The sequence below is a fragment of the Acanthochromis polyacanthus genome, chromosome 3 (genome assembly GCF_021347895.1).
Source record: "Acanthochromis polyacanthus isolate Apoly-LR-REF ecotype Palm Island chromosome 3, KAUST_Apoly_ChrSc, whole genome shotgun sequence".
Lineage (NCBI taxonomy): Eukaryota > Metazoa > Chordata > Actinopteri > Pomacentridae > Acanthochromis > Acanthochromis polyacanthus.
Genome location: NC_067115.1, coordinates 15971754 through 15987374, shown reverse-complemented (window position 1 = coordinate 15987374; position 15621 = coordinate 15971754). Strand labels below are relative to the sequence as shown.

Here is a 15621-nt window from a genome sequence, read left to right as displayed (position 1 = left end):
ACAGTAGAAAAGTTTTCTACTGTTATAACAATTGATCAAACAATCAAAGATGTTATCTTTAGAGGAAATTGGAGCCAACCTTTGGATTTCAAATCAACCTTTTTATGCGACTGCTTTTGCTTTTGTGGTGTGTTTGAAATTTTCTCGTCTACAAAACTAAGAATTGTTGTAGCAACAAAAACGTTTCGTGTCTGAAGTGAGCTGGGCTGTGTTTTACCGCTTATGAATTCAACTTTTCACTTGTAGAGGGGAAAATGTCCTCACTTTTCTTTCATAATAGTTAAACTTTTAAACTCTACATTTATTTGACAGCTATTTTTCAGATTACAATATTTTACACACTAAAGAAAGTAATACAGAACCACTTCAAAAACAGCTGAATCTGACTTTGAATCTTACACGTAAAGTGATAATTATCTCATGACACACGCCGTTCTGCTGTGCTTTTACTTTTTACAGGCTACAATTTAAAGATGACAGCCTACTTCTCAGTTTAAATGTGGTTCTTTTACTTGTAATGGACTGTTTTTTAGTTGTACTTCCGTGGAGTTAAAGGAATTCAACTTCACTAATGTGGCATTCTGAATATTGTCCCTCAAAACGAACAATTACTTCCCTCCTTTCCCCATGAAATTTATCATATCATAAATCAGACTCTACATAACATTTTGCCTCCCGGGTTGATGAATCACCCTTGGTATGGTGACGCAGGAGCTATGAGTCGCAACCTGCACTGCTCTCTGCTGTGTGCTGCCTCTTATCAGGCATTTCAACTCTGTCGACCGCTCTGTAAACATCAGGCAGCCCTTCTGAGCTGCCGCCGCTGCTGAATGAGCTCTTCAAAGCCCATTCCTGTTGTCAACTCACTGTATTCTTGCTGGAGAACACTTAAAATACCTGCACAGGTAAGCCTGCTCTCACCAAGTTCTAAATCTGTGTGTTTTGTTTGATTTAGTGTGTGTGAAATCACTGTTTGGGTCCCCACAGAAAATATGATGCATCTGACTAGTGGTGTCATATTGAGCGTCATCATTTTGGGGTCCATGTGGCTGCTGTCCCTCACATGGCTCCACATTCTGTTGGTGGGACTCGGGCTCGGCGTGTTCTCGAGGGGATCCTGGAGAAGCGTTCATGTAGCTGCACACACAGTCAAAAGAGACCTGGCGTACGCAAGTAGTTTTTTTCTGGATGTTAATGTCTCCCATTTATAAGATACTCATCTTCCATGATGCCTACTCCATTCCTGTGTTCAACTTTCCCTCGTTACTCTCCTTTCTACTCCTTTAGGTGTTTGGTTATTTTACTGCGAGTGAAGTTTTCCATGTACCGAAATCTGCGAAATAAAAGCACCATCCCTTCCCTGTTTGCTCAGAGGGTGACACTGCACCCAGACAAGCCTGCCTTAATCTATGAGGCCACAGGAGAGGTGAGGATTACAAGTAAATAGCATCGCCGCATTCTCTGTGACAGAAATGTAAAAGAATCAAACTTACTGCATCTATATCTTCGTTTTCCTCCAGGTTTGGAGTTTTAGGGAGCTGCAGGAGCGATGCCATGCCGTGGCACACTGGGCTCTGGCACAGGGCTGGGCTGAGGGCGATGTAGTGGCTCTGTACCTGGAGAGTCAGCCTTTAGTGGTGGCTCTGTGGCTGGGTCTGGCTATGGTGGGCGTGGAGGCTGCACTCATCAACTACAACCTTCGACTGGACTCGCTGCTGCACTGTGTCAAAGCGTCCAGAGCTCGAGCTATGGTGTTTGGAACAGAGATGACTGAAGGTAGGAAGCAACCAGACATGACTGTGTTGTTGGGTGACTGAAATTATTTTATGGTGACACATCGTAAAAGAACAAATTGCAATTTGGTAAAAATACAGATTTTTGACGTGGACATTATTCACAATTTTGGTTTCACAGTTTTTTAACATGTAAAATTAGACTTTTTTCTGTGGCTTTTTAGGATAGTGTGTGTAATTTAACAAAACTGAAAAAAATCTATAAAATTTTTATCATTTTACTATCTTTAATTTGCATAATTTTTTTTAAAGTAACAGCAAATATCTGTAGAAAATAATTACCATTTATGATAACACTGATTTTTTTTTTAACCTTTTAACCTTTTTACAGATTTGGTTTGTTTGGGGTTGATTTTTTTTTTACAGAGACTTGATTACAACATTGTGATTTTACTGGTTATGATCTGTGGTTTCGTTAAGCTCACTGACCCTTGACCTACATACACAGGTGGAGCCAATCATGAGGAAGGGTATTTAAGGTGGCCTTTTGCAAGTTGTTCTCCTCTTTGCATCTTCTCTGAAGAATGGAAACATGGGAGCCTCAAAAAAAACTGTCAAATGACCTGAAAGCAAAGATTGTTCAACATCATGGTTTAGGGGGAGGATACAAAAAGCTAGCTCAGAGATTTCAGCTGTCAGTTTCCACTGTGAGGAACGTAGTGAGGAGATGGAGGACCACAGGCACAGTTCTCGTTAAGGCCCGGAGTGGCAGGCCAAGAATAATCTCAGATAAGCAGAGGCGAAGGATGGTGAGAACAGTCAAACTCAACCCACAGACCAGCCCCAAAGACCTGTAGATGGTGTCACTGTGCATTGTTCAACTATTCAGCGCACTTTGCACAAGGGGATGCTGTATGGGAGAGTGATGCGGAAGAAGCCTTTTCTGCGCACATGCCACAAACAGAGTCGCTTGAGGTATGCTGAAGCACATTTGGACAAGCCAGCTTCATTTTGGAATAAGGTGCTGTGGACTGATGAAACTAAAATTGAGTTATTTGGACAGAACAAGGGGTGGTATGCATTGCGGATGAAGAACACAGCATTCCAAGACAAACACTTGCTACCCACAGTAAAATGTGGTGGTGGTTCCATCATGCTGTGGGGCTGTGGGGCCAGTGCAGACACTGGCAATCTTGTTAAAGTTGAAGGTCGCATGGATTCCAGTCAGTATCAGCAGATTCTTGCGAACAATGTTCAAGAATCAGTGACAAAGTTGAAGTTGTGCCGGGGCTGGATACTTTAACAAGATATCGGCCCTAAACACTTCTCAAATTCTACTCAGGCGTTCGTGCAGAGGAACAAGTACAACGTTCTGGAATGGCCACCTCAGTCCCCAGACCTGAATATTATTAAAAATCTGTGCTGTGATTTAAAGCGGGCTGTCCATGCTCGGAAACCATCAAACCTGACTGAACTGGAGATGTTTTGTAAAGAAGAATGGTCAAAAATGCCTTCAAGCAGAATCCAGACCCTCATTGGGAGCTGTAGGAAGTGTTTAGTGGCTGTTATTTCTGCAAAAGGAGGATCTACTAAATACTGATGTAATTTTTCTGTTGGAATGCCCAAATTTATGCACCTACAATTCTACAATTCTATAATTTCATTTAGCAGACGCTTTTGTCCAAAGCCTACTTTTGTTTAAATAATTATTGCACACTTTCTGTAAATCCTATAAACTTCATTTCACTTCTCATATATCACTGTGTTCATCCGCTATATGATATACACCCCCTGTCAAAAGACGCTTTTTCATTCATTTGAATGAGAACGCATCCTAAAACTTTTGACAGGGTGTGTATGTAACTGAAATTGATGATCCGAACAACCCATGATTTATAAAGGGAAATCTTGAAAATCAACAGGGGTGCCCAAACTTTTGCATACCACTGTAAGTTGGAGATGAACTCCAGCTTTAAGTGGGATTTTTGCTGTTCAGTTAAAGATAATAATAATAATCCTGTGCTGATGTGCCTGCTCCACTTTTCTAACATGGCTTTTTCATTCACTTCCAGCGGTGTCAGAGGTGACTGACTCGTTGCAGTCCGACATGATTCTGTTCAGGGCCGGTGAGCAGCAGGATGAGGAGAAACTCTGCAGCCGAGAAGTTGAGAACTTGGACGCTTTGCTGTCTTGTTCACCCAAACACCCACCACAGAACAAACTGAGAAAAGAATTTAATGGTGAGGCTCTACGATGTTTGTGCATCGGATTATGGGAATGATTCTGTTGCCATATCAGGCTCTTGTATTACACTGAACAAAGTTTTGAGCACAGCAACTTCTTATCTATATCAAGTCTTTGCCTGCCGGAGTAAACTGCAGACTGCCAGATTTTACTCTCTCGGGTATTTTTTATGAGATTCGACCTACTTGACAACACATGCACGAGCAAACACGGCTGTCAAACAAATCATCAGCTCACTTCAAGGCAGTATTCCCATAAAATGATGTGCACTCAACAGTTTTCATGTTTTTATTTCGTGTATTGCATTAAAATTCCACTCTGAACTTGACACTTGAGTTATTAGGTGATATATTTCCTACATTCGTTTTATTAATTTGCTTATCTATGTTTATTATCACATGGCATTCTTAAGGTGATGCTCTTCAAGTCGTTGCTTGCTCAGCATGTCAGATGTAAGAAGTAGAAGGAGAAACAGAAACATGTTAGGGATTGATGGGGGCGTCCGGGTGCATACCACACATGTCAAAGCACAAAGAGTTTTTTGAACATCCACCTAAGAAATGTCTCCCCTCTCTCTCCATGCAGACAGACTTTTCTACATCTACACTTCTGGTACAACAGGAATGCCAAAGGCAGCTATAGTGGTGCACAGTCGGTAAGTTCCTAAGTGGTGATCAGTTTAAGGAACAAACTAAGAGCAATTAAAAAAACATGATGCTCACACTAACAGCACTGAATCCAGGAAAATGTACCTTAAATGCGGATGTGTACTTTGTCATTGGTGTATCCCTTTTCAAATAAGAGGGAATAAAGTTCCACTGTCCTCTGCCAAACCCATCCGCCATCTGCTCAGTGCAGCTCAAAATGAGATCTATTGGTGGAAAGCATTGTACTCCATTTTGCTCGTGTCCAATGACTGGTTGCTCATTGGCGCTGATAACAACATTCTTCTATATTACATTGAGAATTTGTGAATGGAGCAGCTTAAAACCTTTTTATTTCGAACCAAAACACTTGAAGTTTGATTGTAACTTTAATTCAATGTCAGAAAAGAAGACATTTTGCATGCTGTGGATATTTTTTCGTTCATTGCACAGCACGGACCATAATTGTCAGCTGACGAGCCGATAAATGGTGATTTCTGTCAGACAGTTTATTCCATTTTATTTGCCAGGTATTATCGCATTGCTGCCTTTGGTTTTCACGCCTTTGGATTGCGTCATGATGACGTCATCTACAACTGCCTTCCCCTCTACCATTCTGCAGGTAGGTGTTGCTTTGTTCAATCTTTTTCATCAGTTTGCATGAGGAAAATGCAAAAGTGTCATCATTCAACCCTCATCCCACCATCTTACCAACATGTTTACATGATGCCATTATAATGATTAGAATAATAATTAATGATTAAATAAGTTATAATTCACCATACTTGATCGTCTTTACTGTATTTTATACCTCTTTTGACATGTTGCTCATTTGCAACAATCCTATCTTGTGATGTCTTTTGCACTCCCTGACTTACTTACATGAAAAATATATCAAAATTGGTACTAAAAATTTAAGAAGTCCACGAGAATCTTTTTCTTTGAAGTGAATATACTGTATGTGCTGTGTGTAAGTGTTAATGTAGCTGTTTTCAGGTACCATTATGGGTGTAGGGCAGTGTTTGCTCTTTGGCTCGACTGTCGTAATCAGGAGAAAGTTTTCGGCCAGTCGCTTCTGGGATGACTGCATCAAACACAACTGCACTGTGAGTACACACTGCTGCAGTAAGTGTGTCCAACCAAAGGCCAGATTCTAGTCCTATTGATTCTTTTGAGCCACTTCTGTAAACAAGAGAAGTCATCCAGTTTTGTTGTGTAACTGTGCCTCTGTGTGTGTATCCAGGTAATCCAGTACATAGGTGAGATCTGCCGTTATCTGTTGGCCCAGCCTGTACGACCTTCTGAGGCTCAGCACCGGGTTCGTGTTGCCTACGGTAATGGCCTCCGTCCCTCCGTGTGGGAGGAGTTTGTCCAGAGGTTCAGAATCCAAAGAGTTGGGGAATTTTACGGTGCCACTGAGTGTAACTGCAGTCTGATCAACACCGACGGAAAGGTGTGCTTACATGCAAGTTGTGGCAAGCTGAAGGATTTCACAAATGGTATCCCATCTCATGCACCGTGTTATATGTTTACACATTTAGGTAGGGGCGTGTGGCTTCAACAGCCGGATCCTGCCCAGTTTTTACCCCATCAGACTGGTCAGGGTGCAGCAGGATAACAGAGAGCTGCTCAGGGATGCACAGGGACTCTGCATACCCTGTCCACCTGGTAACATCACAAAAACACATTTATAGAGCCGCAGGAGGATAAAACCGTGTTAGAAGTGTTGCAAATGAATCAATAAAAGTTCTGTCTCTGTCTCAATAGGGGAGCCAGGCATGCTAGTGGGGTGCATCAACCACACTGATCCGCTAAGGAGATTTGACGGCTACGCTGATAAAGACTCTACTAATAACAAAATAGCTCACAGCGTATTCAAGATGGGAGACTCCGCTTACATATCAGGCATGTTTAATTCTTTCTTTTTAACATCACTCCGAAGAATAATGATGGATTGTCTGCATCTGATTTCCAGCTTTTCTGAGGTCAGACATGTCTCATCTCACTCCATTGTAAGAAAACTGTACTTCAGGTTTAAATAGCTCGTAGGTGTAACTGAAAGTGATTCACTGTCTGTGAAAATGGGAACATTTCCATGGTGTTTACTGCTGTTATGCTGTCTAGTTCATGATTAGACAAGTCTTGGCTCAATATCGGGGACAAAACATTGACTGGTGATTAAGAGAAACTACAACTCCATTCATCCACTGAAAAGAACAGGAACTGATGAGGTAACAGCGATAGATTGAAGCAAAACAAAAACAGACGTAACACAGTTTGGATTTATTGTTAATTTATAGGCATTTCACACGATGGGGACCTTTTTAAGGTGTGTTCCTCCAGAATTTCAGCTGAAAAAACATACCTTGATTAAATTCCTCATGAAAAATATTGTCCTTCCTATTGATTCAACCACTAAAAACACATCTTAATGTATCAAAATTACATATTTGGATTTTTTTCCATGAAATGCTTGTTATGTGTCAAAAACAGACAGCATCGAGTTATTATTCTATACCAGAATCAAAAGTGCACATTTAAATCATGATCACTGCAGATGCTCCCATCCATCTTGTCACTGGTTCATTTATCACCTGCAGGGATGGTAACGATGATGTCTGCTCTAAGAGCTGCAGTGAAAGGCAACTGGAGTTGTCTTTTTGATTTTCTAGTAATGTTTCACCTCTCATTCTAGAGGTTGTAGCAAAATATAGGGGAATCGCAGGTCTATACTATCAAATCATGTGACTATGGCCTCACATGTCTCAAGGTGTTAATAGTTATGTAATTCCCTGGAGAAGGATCTCAAGACTGCATGATAAGTACCTGATAAATGGTGTTGTGGACATCCTGTGTTTAGAAATGTCTGTTTCAGTTTGACATAGATGGTTTTGTTAACTCAAATCATAACTCTTCACTGTCCAGAATTCTCATACATTGGGGTTTCTTCTTTGTTTGATATTGTGTTGTTGTTTCCACAGCTCTTTGCTACCTTTGTGAAGGCCCATTTGGGATAGCCAAGGGTTTTAAGAGCTTTCTTAATAACCATATGCTCCCTTACTTTACCCTTTGTCTTGGTAGGAACATTCTCTGTAAGGGTCTGATAAGCCCAGCTTGTGTTTTATTGGCCTGTGGGAGTCAAACAGTAGGCATTGGTCTGATTGTGTAGGTTTCTAGTGATTTGAGGGTGACAAAATATAACTGGGACTCTTCATCAGTCAGTTTGAAATCTTCAGTTTTCAAGAAACAAAAAACAGAAGTCCAGTTGCCAACTCCTGAATGTCTTAGGATTACCATGACCTACACAGGTGACGATGATTGTTATTATTTCTGTTCATCAGGTGACGTGCTGGTGATGGATGAATATGGCTACATGTACTTTAAGGACCGCAGCGGCGACACATTTCGTTGGCGAGGGGAGAACGTGTCCACCACAGAGGTGGAAGGAGTCCTCAGCAGGCTGCTGGGACACACTGATGTAGCCGTCTATGGAGTATCTGTACCAGGTACAGCTGAGATGACACAGTCAGGACGGAAAAACATGTCTTATCTAATTTTCCATTCATTGCCGTGCTTGTCTGTCAAACTGTTTGTCTGCAGGGGTGGAGGGGAAAGCTGGTATGGCAGCAATAGCTCCAGAAGGAGGCCAATTGGACCTTGATGTGTTCTTGATCGCTGTACAAAAAGCTCTACCCTCCTACGCACGCCCCGTCTTCCTCCGAATCATGCCATCTGTTGACACTACAGGTGAGATGACAACGCAAGGACGTTCAAACGTCAATATATTTAATAGAAAAAGTCACAAGCAAACTTATTTTCTCACTTTTGTTCTCAGGTACTTTCAAAATTCAAAAGGTACGACTGCAGAGGGAAGGATACAAGCCACAAGACACAAGTGAAAAGATTTATTTTCTGAACAGTCGTGCTGGGTGTTACGAGGCTGTTACTCATGAACTATATAACGCCATCATGGAGGGGAAAGTGTCTTTATGAGACCAGAGGAGGAGACGAAGAAATATGGACATATGGTGAGGATACTGTGTGGATTTAAATGGAAAAGAACAACACAGAAGTCACTGATGGATGGGATTTAGAGACGACTACAGTGCTGTAAATACTGATACTGGAAACATGATCTGTTTTTGCAGTTATATGAACTCACATGTTTGTAATATAGTAGGATCGTTCTTACATGATATGGCATCTTGGTTTGCTTCAATAATATTCCATATCCAGTAAAATACTTTTACTTTGTTTTACATCCAGTAGAATAAAATAAAAACTAACCAAACATGGCACATGAATCCAAAACTTCAAAACTCTCAGTTCAAAATGAAACTCTGGTTAATATCTTATGTTACAATGTAGCACATTTTCAGTAGATGTATTTTAATACAGCTCACAGCAGATACATAATTTCATATGATTCATTAGAAACAAAATCCAAGTACAGTAGTTCTTGGATGTATTTTAAACAAGGCAAAGAATTTAATTAGCATAATTATTAGGGCTTGACACGTGAATGCGTTAGTAATTATGCACTGCGCTGTGTGAAAATGCTAACAAGCTGAAATTTAGCAGGTTTTATGCAAATGATTTTTCCCAACGAATTGTGCAGTTCTGTGTGTTAATATTCGAATATTTGCTAATACGCCCTAAAGACAAATGAAATAGACCACAGTTCAACAACATTTTCACTGAATAATGCTTCTAAATAAACAGTTAAACATTTTGATTATTACAGACTGGAACATGTCTGTAAAGTTCATGGCAGAACATCTAAAAGCTGTGACATATCATTAAAAACCACAAATGTGAACCTCATGTTGGCACTAAAGGAAACATCAGAGTGCACAGTGTTTGAGCACCCTGAATCTATCTAATTAAAAGGCAATCTATCTCCAATGGCCTGGCTCAAATTGAAGCACAAACGGTGCACCATTGCAAAACCCTGGAGCCATGCTGCAGGGTTGAAAGGTAAGACTAATACTAACATGAGTGTAAAAGATGGTATTTACTTCTACATGTTGCATTGTCCCTGCGACCCTAGTGAGGATAAAGCAGTGTATAGAGAATGGATGGATGGATGTTGCATTGTAATTTTATGGGGTTTCTTGTTTGTTTGTTTTTTAATCAAAAGGATAAGAATTCAGATTGAGAACATGGTTTATCTAAGTTTGTTTGTGGTTGGCACACTCCTTGATGGTGCTTAGTGCTCTGTTCAGTGAAACATGGTAGCTCACACTGAACCTGGTCTTGCTCCATCGTTTTTTAACAGCAGTTTTATTTTTTGATTTATTTTCCTTCTTGGTTGGCTTCTCTTGTCCCACAGAACAAACTACTGATTTCTTGTCTTCTGTCAGATGTTCAGTGTCCACTTTGCCATTTGTGATAATGTCTTTGACAGTGGTAGATTCAATTTCCACCCCCTGATCCCCCCTAAAGATAGCAACATCTTCAACAGGGACACAATCCGACCCCACGCTGATGTTCACTCTTTGTGCCAACACAGCAAGACTACCCCCTGAGGATATACTCTCAAAATACAGGTCCACGGTTTCATCAAAGCAATGCTGAAATGTAAAAAGATGGGCGTTAGTGTCAGCATTCGTGAATTCCAGCAGTCCTCCGTCCCAGTTCAACCTCACGTGGACCCTGTTCAGGTGATGACCGACACGAATGATCTCAGAGGGGGTAGTTAGAGCTCGATACTCTTTGTCTCTCAGGCCGATGCACCAGAGTCCTGCCTCCGGACATGCCTCAGACACTGCCCTTCTGCATAAAGATTCAGCAGCTACACCCAGAGTCCAATAATCACAGCCATCAACCTGTTGGAGAAAAAAATGTAAAGCTGCGATGTCACAGAAAGTCCTTTTTGAATATCATAGAGGGTAATTGCCATGAAGAAAACAATGCAAAAATCGACCTCCTTTAAGAATGTTTAACTCAAATACAAATGTCTCCTATGACTCACTACAAGTTTTTTTTTTTTAAACTAAGCCTGTATTTGTCACAAATACACTTTTACAGTGCAACATTGTTTTTCACATATCCCAATCCAGGTCAAAGTGCAGGGTCAGCCACTTTACAGAGCCCCTGGAACAGGAAAGGTTTAGGGCCCGACAGCAACCACACTGGGGTTTTGAACTTCTGAGTTTCTGATCTTACTGTCTAGAAACTTAACCGTTACACCACCACCGCTCTTGTATGGAACCTTTAACATCAGCTTATAGAAAGAATGTAAGTCCAAATTTCAGACAAGCATAAAAAACACAGTAGGACCAAAAATGTAACAGATATTTGACATTTATGCTTATCCAAAAAAAGTAAAATCGGGACTGATACTGATTACACATAACGTGTATCCACGCCTGCATTGACCGAAAATGTGAGCTCATAAATGCTCAAGTATGCCTCCAGTATATAAATTACCTCAATATCCCACCAGTGTACTCCTGTGTTAAAGCCTTCTCTTGCTAGAATGCAGGAATAAGGGTGGAAACGTTCAGGGTTGGCAGGGACTACCACAGCCTCATGCATATCCTGTTCCAGCCGCTGTGGAGATCCAGGGCTGATGTGGACACTGTTAAGAGCAGGAGACAGTCTCACGGACTGGCCAGCTGTTCGGGGGTCCAAGGTCACCGAAGCTGGAAGATACAGAGGAGCTGAGAGAAAATGAACACAGAGGAGCTTGGAAGTGCAATCATGCATTGAAAGATGCTAACTGTAGGGGGCGATGCGTTCCATCTTCTCCCACACAGCATATTGAAGGTTACCTAAGTGTTTTGCCACATCTACTAGAGGTCTGGAAACCTTCCCTGGCTTCTTGTGATCCCTCCATGTGCTGCAGTAAATAAATGTGGACAATCAAGCTGTCACTTAGTTGCACTTCTTTGTGCATGTGCTGGTTGTTGAAAGAAAAGAAAGGAAAAGAAAAGCCACATACCTACTCATGTTGTCTTGGTAGTTCTGTGAAAAAGAGTGCATCATTTTAAATACACACATATCCCCATTATCAAATAATCATGTAACATTTGATTGATGTTACCTGTAAGAATTCCACTCCATTGTCTCCTGCATCGAGCTCCTCTTCAATCAGCTGGATCCTCTCCTCCAGAGATTGTATCATTTTATTCAGTTTGTCCATTCGTACTTCAAGATCCAACTTCTTCTCCTCTTTCTCCCCCTGTCAGAGCTTGTAGCCTGGCTGCTTCCTCCCGTCTCAGAAACTGGTGGAGCTGCTCAAACTCTACCTTCATGTGCTCCTCTGTCAGTTTGGCTTCAGCCTCAAAGGAGAGGGGAAAGATTTGTAAAAACGTGACAAAAGGGTAAGAAATACTGCAAATGTATTTTCAGTTGAGTTTGGGGAGGTGCTGTACCTGGTTATACTTGGATGCATGTTTACAGGTCTGTGAAACTTCCTCCAAGTCAATCATCTTCTTGTTCAATCCTATTAGAGCTGTTCTGAGCTCCTCCTAGTGGCCAAAAGGAGAATTACGTTGACGACAAATTATTGTTTAAAGGATATTTTTGGGGCATTTTTATGTTTTTATTTGATTTTATCATTTTTGACAGAGGGGAATATCGGGAAAAACAAGCAGCAAATGGGAAATGAGTTAGGGATTCACTGTTTAGATCCTTTGGACCCAAACCACTCGGCTTTTGGGTCGGCTCGACTGATTAAAAAATGTTTTCTGTTGTCCTGCAATTGCTTTGTATCAACTACTTCAGGAGATTTAAAGTAACTAAGTTCATATACTCAAGTACTACCTTTGGACAGTAATGAAGCTACTTTTGATGTTAGCTGAAGGTCGAAGTTTTATACCCTAAACTTTTGCAAAATTTTATAAAAGAATACGCATTATTGCAGATGACCCCAAAATGTATGCAGTAGTTAACATGTTAATGTTCTTTAACATTTAAATGTGATTAATTAAGAACAAGAAAATCACTAAATATGTAATACTAAGTCAATGATACGTGCACAATAAGCAATTTAACTTTAGATTCTTCACATAAGCCCATTTTACTGCGATACAATTTGTCTTTCATGACAGTGAACACTTTTGCTTAAGTAAGAATTTAGAAAATGTTTTGGACTATACATGTAACAGAGTATTTTAATCAGAGCTGTGGCCACTTTAACTCCAAGTAAAACATCTGGATCTTTCATCACTGTCCACAGTTTATTAGCAGGTGTTTTCCTGTAGTCATTTACCAGCCTTTATGCTTACTAACATTATTCACAGTAACTCAACACAAACCACCAGCTCTTCAGATTATTCTTGGCTTTCTGGTGTGTGTGCTCAAATTTCATGTGCCGCATGTCTCACAAGGACAGAAACAGTTATTACCAGCTTAGTTTTCAGCTTTCAAACTGACTCTAAATTCAGCTTGAATCAACTAATCTTGGATCAACACAAGGCGGCATCTGTTCAGCAGGGAAAATGAATATTTACAGGAGAGTTTTTTCTTTTAAAGCCCGACTGCTTGCTTGTTTAAATATCCGCTTTCTATGGCTGCAGGAAGCGTGCAAATGAAAAAGTACGAATCAGTCATGAGAGGGCCCCCTTAGTCTTGGCAGAAAAGTGGGCTCAGATCTTGTACGAGTCTGTGCTATTGGGAGCTCCACTGTTATTTGAAGCCTTTGTGTTACTGTTTGGTTTGGCTTTTGTGGTATAAGAGCATCTGTAACTAGAATACCAGCATTCAAGCACTCTTGTTGGCAGTCATCTGCCCTGCTGAAGTGTCCTTGAGGAAAACAGTAAATTCCTGCCAGCTGCTCTGACTCTGATCCTTCAGGATGTTGCTTTATTGCTTTCAGTGGAATAAGCAAGCCTGCTTCAGGTCTTTTACTTTTGATCCAAGTGGGTGCAAATTAAATCTGAAAAGCATATTCTTCTGCACAAAAATATGTCAGTTTCCCCCTATTTTTTCCTATTCATTCATATTTTCTTGCAAAACGCTGCATAGTTTTAGTCACTGGGGCCTCTGAATATATTGAAATGAAACAGCTTGAGAAGGGAAAAATCATTTTGGTTGAACTGCTCACGAAATATGGAAAAAAAAGAACCTATGACAGGTGCCAAATAGCGAGGTTGCTTTGCTTTAAGTTGCAGCACGACTGTATAAAACAGTAGCAGTCTAATTCCTGTATGCTCTGTTTTAGGTACAGCAAAAGAACACAAGAATTAGAGCAAAAAAGCAGCACTTTGCCCCTTTATAGAGTGAGTTTTCTCTAAACTATACATGCTTTTATATAAATGCTGTAGAACAAAAGCATGGGAATTATTGCAGATCTGTGGTTCTAAAACATGATATATTTTCTTATGCACTTACTGATTGAAGTAATGCACAGAAGAAATTATATATTGCCAATGCAATTGAAATGTTTTGCAAGATTAGCTTCAGCACCAAATGCCTGATTCCTATCTTGCAATCAACTGCAGCCTCAGTTAAAAGGTAAACTCTGTGTCCTGCATGGTTCACAGCTGCACATTGTTGACACAAGGGCTCCAGATCATCCAAACAGAACGTAGACAGGCTCTCTTCATGTTTCCCACACCGCTCTGGAGATTTAAGAGATGAGGGAAACGAGTCGAGGCCTTCAGCCTCAGATCCGGGCAGCGGTTCAGGGAGAGGAGCTTCGTAGCTCATGACTGAAACCTTCACATATGACGAGTGTCGGAATTAAACTGTGAGAAAACGGATGTCAAGTGGGAACTGGAGCACAGCAAATGGGAGGTGCACTGTGTCCGTGTGTTTCAGTATTAGTGTTGCAGTTGTCCTACATGTCTGTGAGTGAGGCTTACATGGATCCATGTGCAGCATGAGAGGAACTGAAGCTCTGTACAGCAGATCTGCTTCCATCTCTAACTTGAGGTTTTGCCAACATGCCTCCACCACATGCAGCCATACATCAGCCTGCAGAGTCAATTTTGACGTGCACAACCCTGTGATTTATGATACATTCTCGTATCCCAGGGCCAAATTCATTCCTGTGCCTTTGCTTGTCATTTTTATTACTTCGCCCATTTCCCCCCATAGAGGTGTAGCGGTAATTAAGTTGTGCTACTGTGAAGTGTGAATATTTGTGATGTGCACAGTAGTACAGTTGTTTCAAATGTTCAACTCGGGAGTATCAAGTGCGAAATTATTCTGCTTATCCGACCAGGTTTAAGCTCCTCAGATTCAGGGTTGAATAAAGAACAACGGAGCATTTCTGCACGTTGGTCAGTTGGTCATGAAGCGATACGCTGTCTTTCGGTGCTTCATGTACAGTTCTGTATGCCAGGTCGGAGTTATGCTAAATGGATCCTGTTTCATGGCCCTTTAACAGTTTGACCTGCTCAGATGCTGAACATGTTCAGAAGAGATCCGTTTAAACAGATGATTCATATTTTGTTGAATCGTATGTTCTAAAGTGAAATAAATTAGTGTGTTGTGACATTATCTGTTCACTGCATTTGCAACATGTCTGGTAGCATATAGTAAATATAAAGACTACCTTTACAGATGGACACATTGTTAAAGAGACCCTCCAGTGAAAATAGAGTTTTTGTTGTTTTTCTTGTTTTATGTGCTAGAAGTCACATCATCATCGTCGACTTTCAAGACTTCAAATAGAACCAACTTGTGGACTTTCTGTGTCATTAATTCTCTTCAGAATTGGTTTCAACTTCAAACATGTATGGCTGAATTATTTCAATATTACAATGTTCCAGTGCGCAGCACAGAGAGTTTTACAGTGGATGTGAGCTGGTGTGCTCGGGTTGCAACAAGTTCATAGAAGTGGGTGGAAAAAGAGGCAGAGACTTCATGCAGAGGTCTTCATGATCTGCACATCTTCAAGGAGTCAACAGTGCAGAGTGGCATCTAAGATATTTTAAATGCAGGAAGTGATTATTATAAATGAGAAAACTTAAATTTGGAACTTATACACAGAGATGAGTTTTTTGGGGGGTTTCATCACTGTCTGTAGAGGGACTTTAAGGATTTTT

The 15621-nt window shown here is 40.8% G+C and overlaps 2 protein-coding genes across 2 annotated transcripts; one reads left to right on the top strand and one right to left on the bottom strand.

The window, feature by feature from the left end:
* The first annotated feature begins 762 nt into the window (after positions 1-762).
* LOC110966366 (long-chain fatty acid transport protein 1-like) lies at positions 763-8917 on the top strand. The gene is made up of 14 exons (XM_022215698.2): positions 763-905; positions 988-1165; positions 1288-1426; positions 1521-1776; positions 3806-3973; positions 4563-4632; positions 5152-5243; positions 5618-5727; positions 5865-6074; positions 6163-6289; positions 6389-6526; positions 7963-8127; positions 8222-8368; positions 8457-8917. The coding sequence occupies exons 2-14, from the start codon at positions 993-995 to the stop codon at positions 8612-8614; spliced, it is 1953 nt and encodes a 650-aa protein (XP_022071390.2). The 5' UTR covers positions 763-905; positions 988-992; the 3' UTR covers positions 8615-8917.
* LOC127533304 (uncharacterized) lies at positions 8574-11768 on the bottom strand. The gene is made up of 2 exons (XM_051945943.1): positions 11670-11768; positions 8574-10494 (listed from the first exon to the last, which is right to left on the bottom strand). Exons 1-2 carry the CDS (start codon positions 11766-11768, stop codon positions 9793-9795), a joined length of 801 nt encoding a protein of 266 aa, XP_051801903.1. The 3' UTR covers positions 8574-9792.
* Between the last annotated feature and the right edge of the window lie 3853 nt (positions 11769-15621).

Coding starts and splice junctions, on each gene's coding strand:
- LOC110966366 (XM_022215698.2), top strand. CDS start 993: ATGATGCATCTGACTAGTGGTGTCATATTGAGCGTCATCATTTTGGGG. Junction 6,075..6,162: donor TGATCAACACCGACGGAAAG/GTGTGCTTACAT, acceptor TTACACATTTAG/GTAGGGGCGTGTGGCTTCAA. Junction 6,290..6,388: donor CTGCATACCCTGTCCACCTG/GTAACATCACAA, acceptor CTGTCTCAATAG/GGGAGCCAGGCATGCTAGTG.
- LOC127533304 (XM_051945943.1), bottom strand. CDS start 11,768: ATGGACAAACTGAATAAAATGATACAATCTCTGGAGGAGAGGATCCAG. Junction 10,495..11,669: donor ATGGAGTGGAATTCTTACAG/GTAACATCAATC, acceptor TGATATTCAAAA/AGGACTTTCTGTGACATCGC.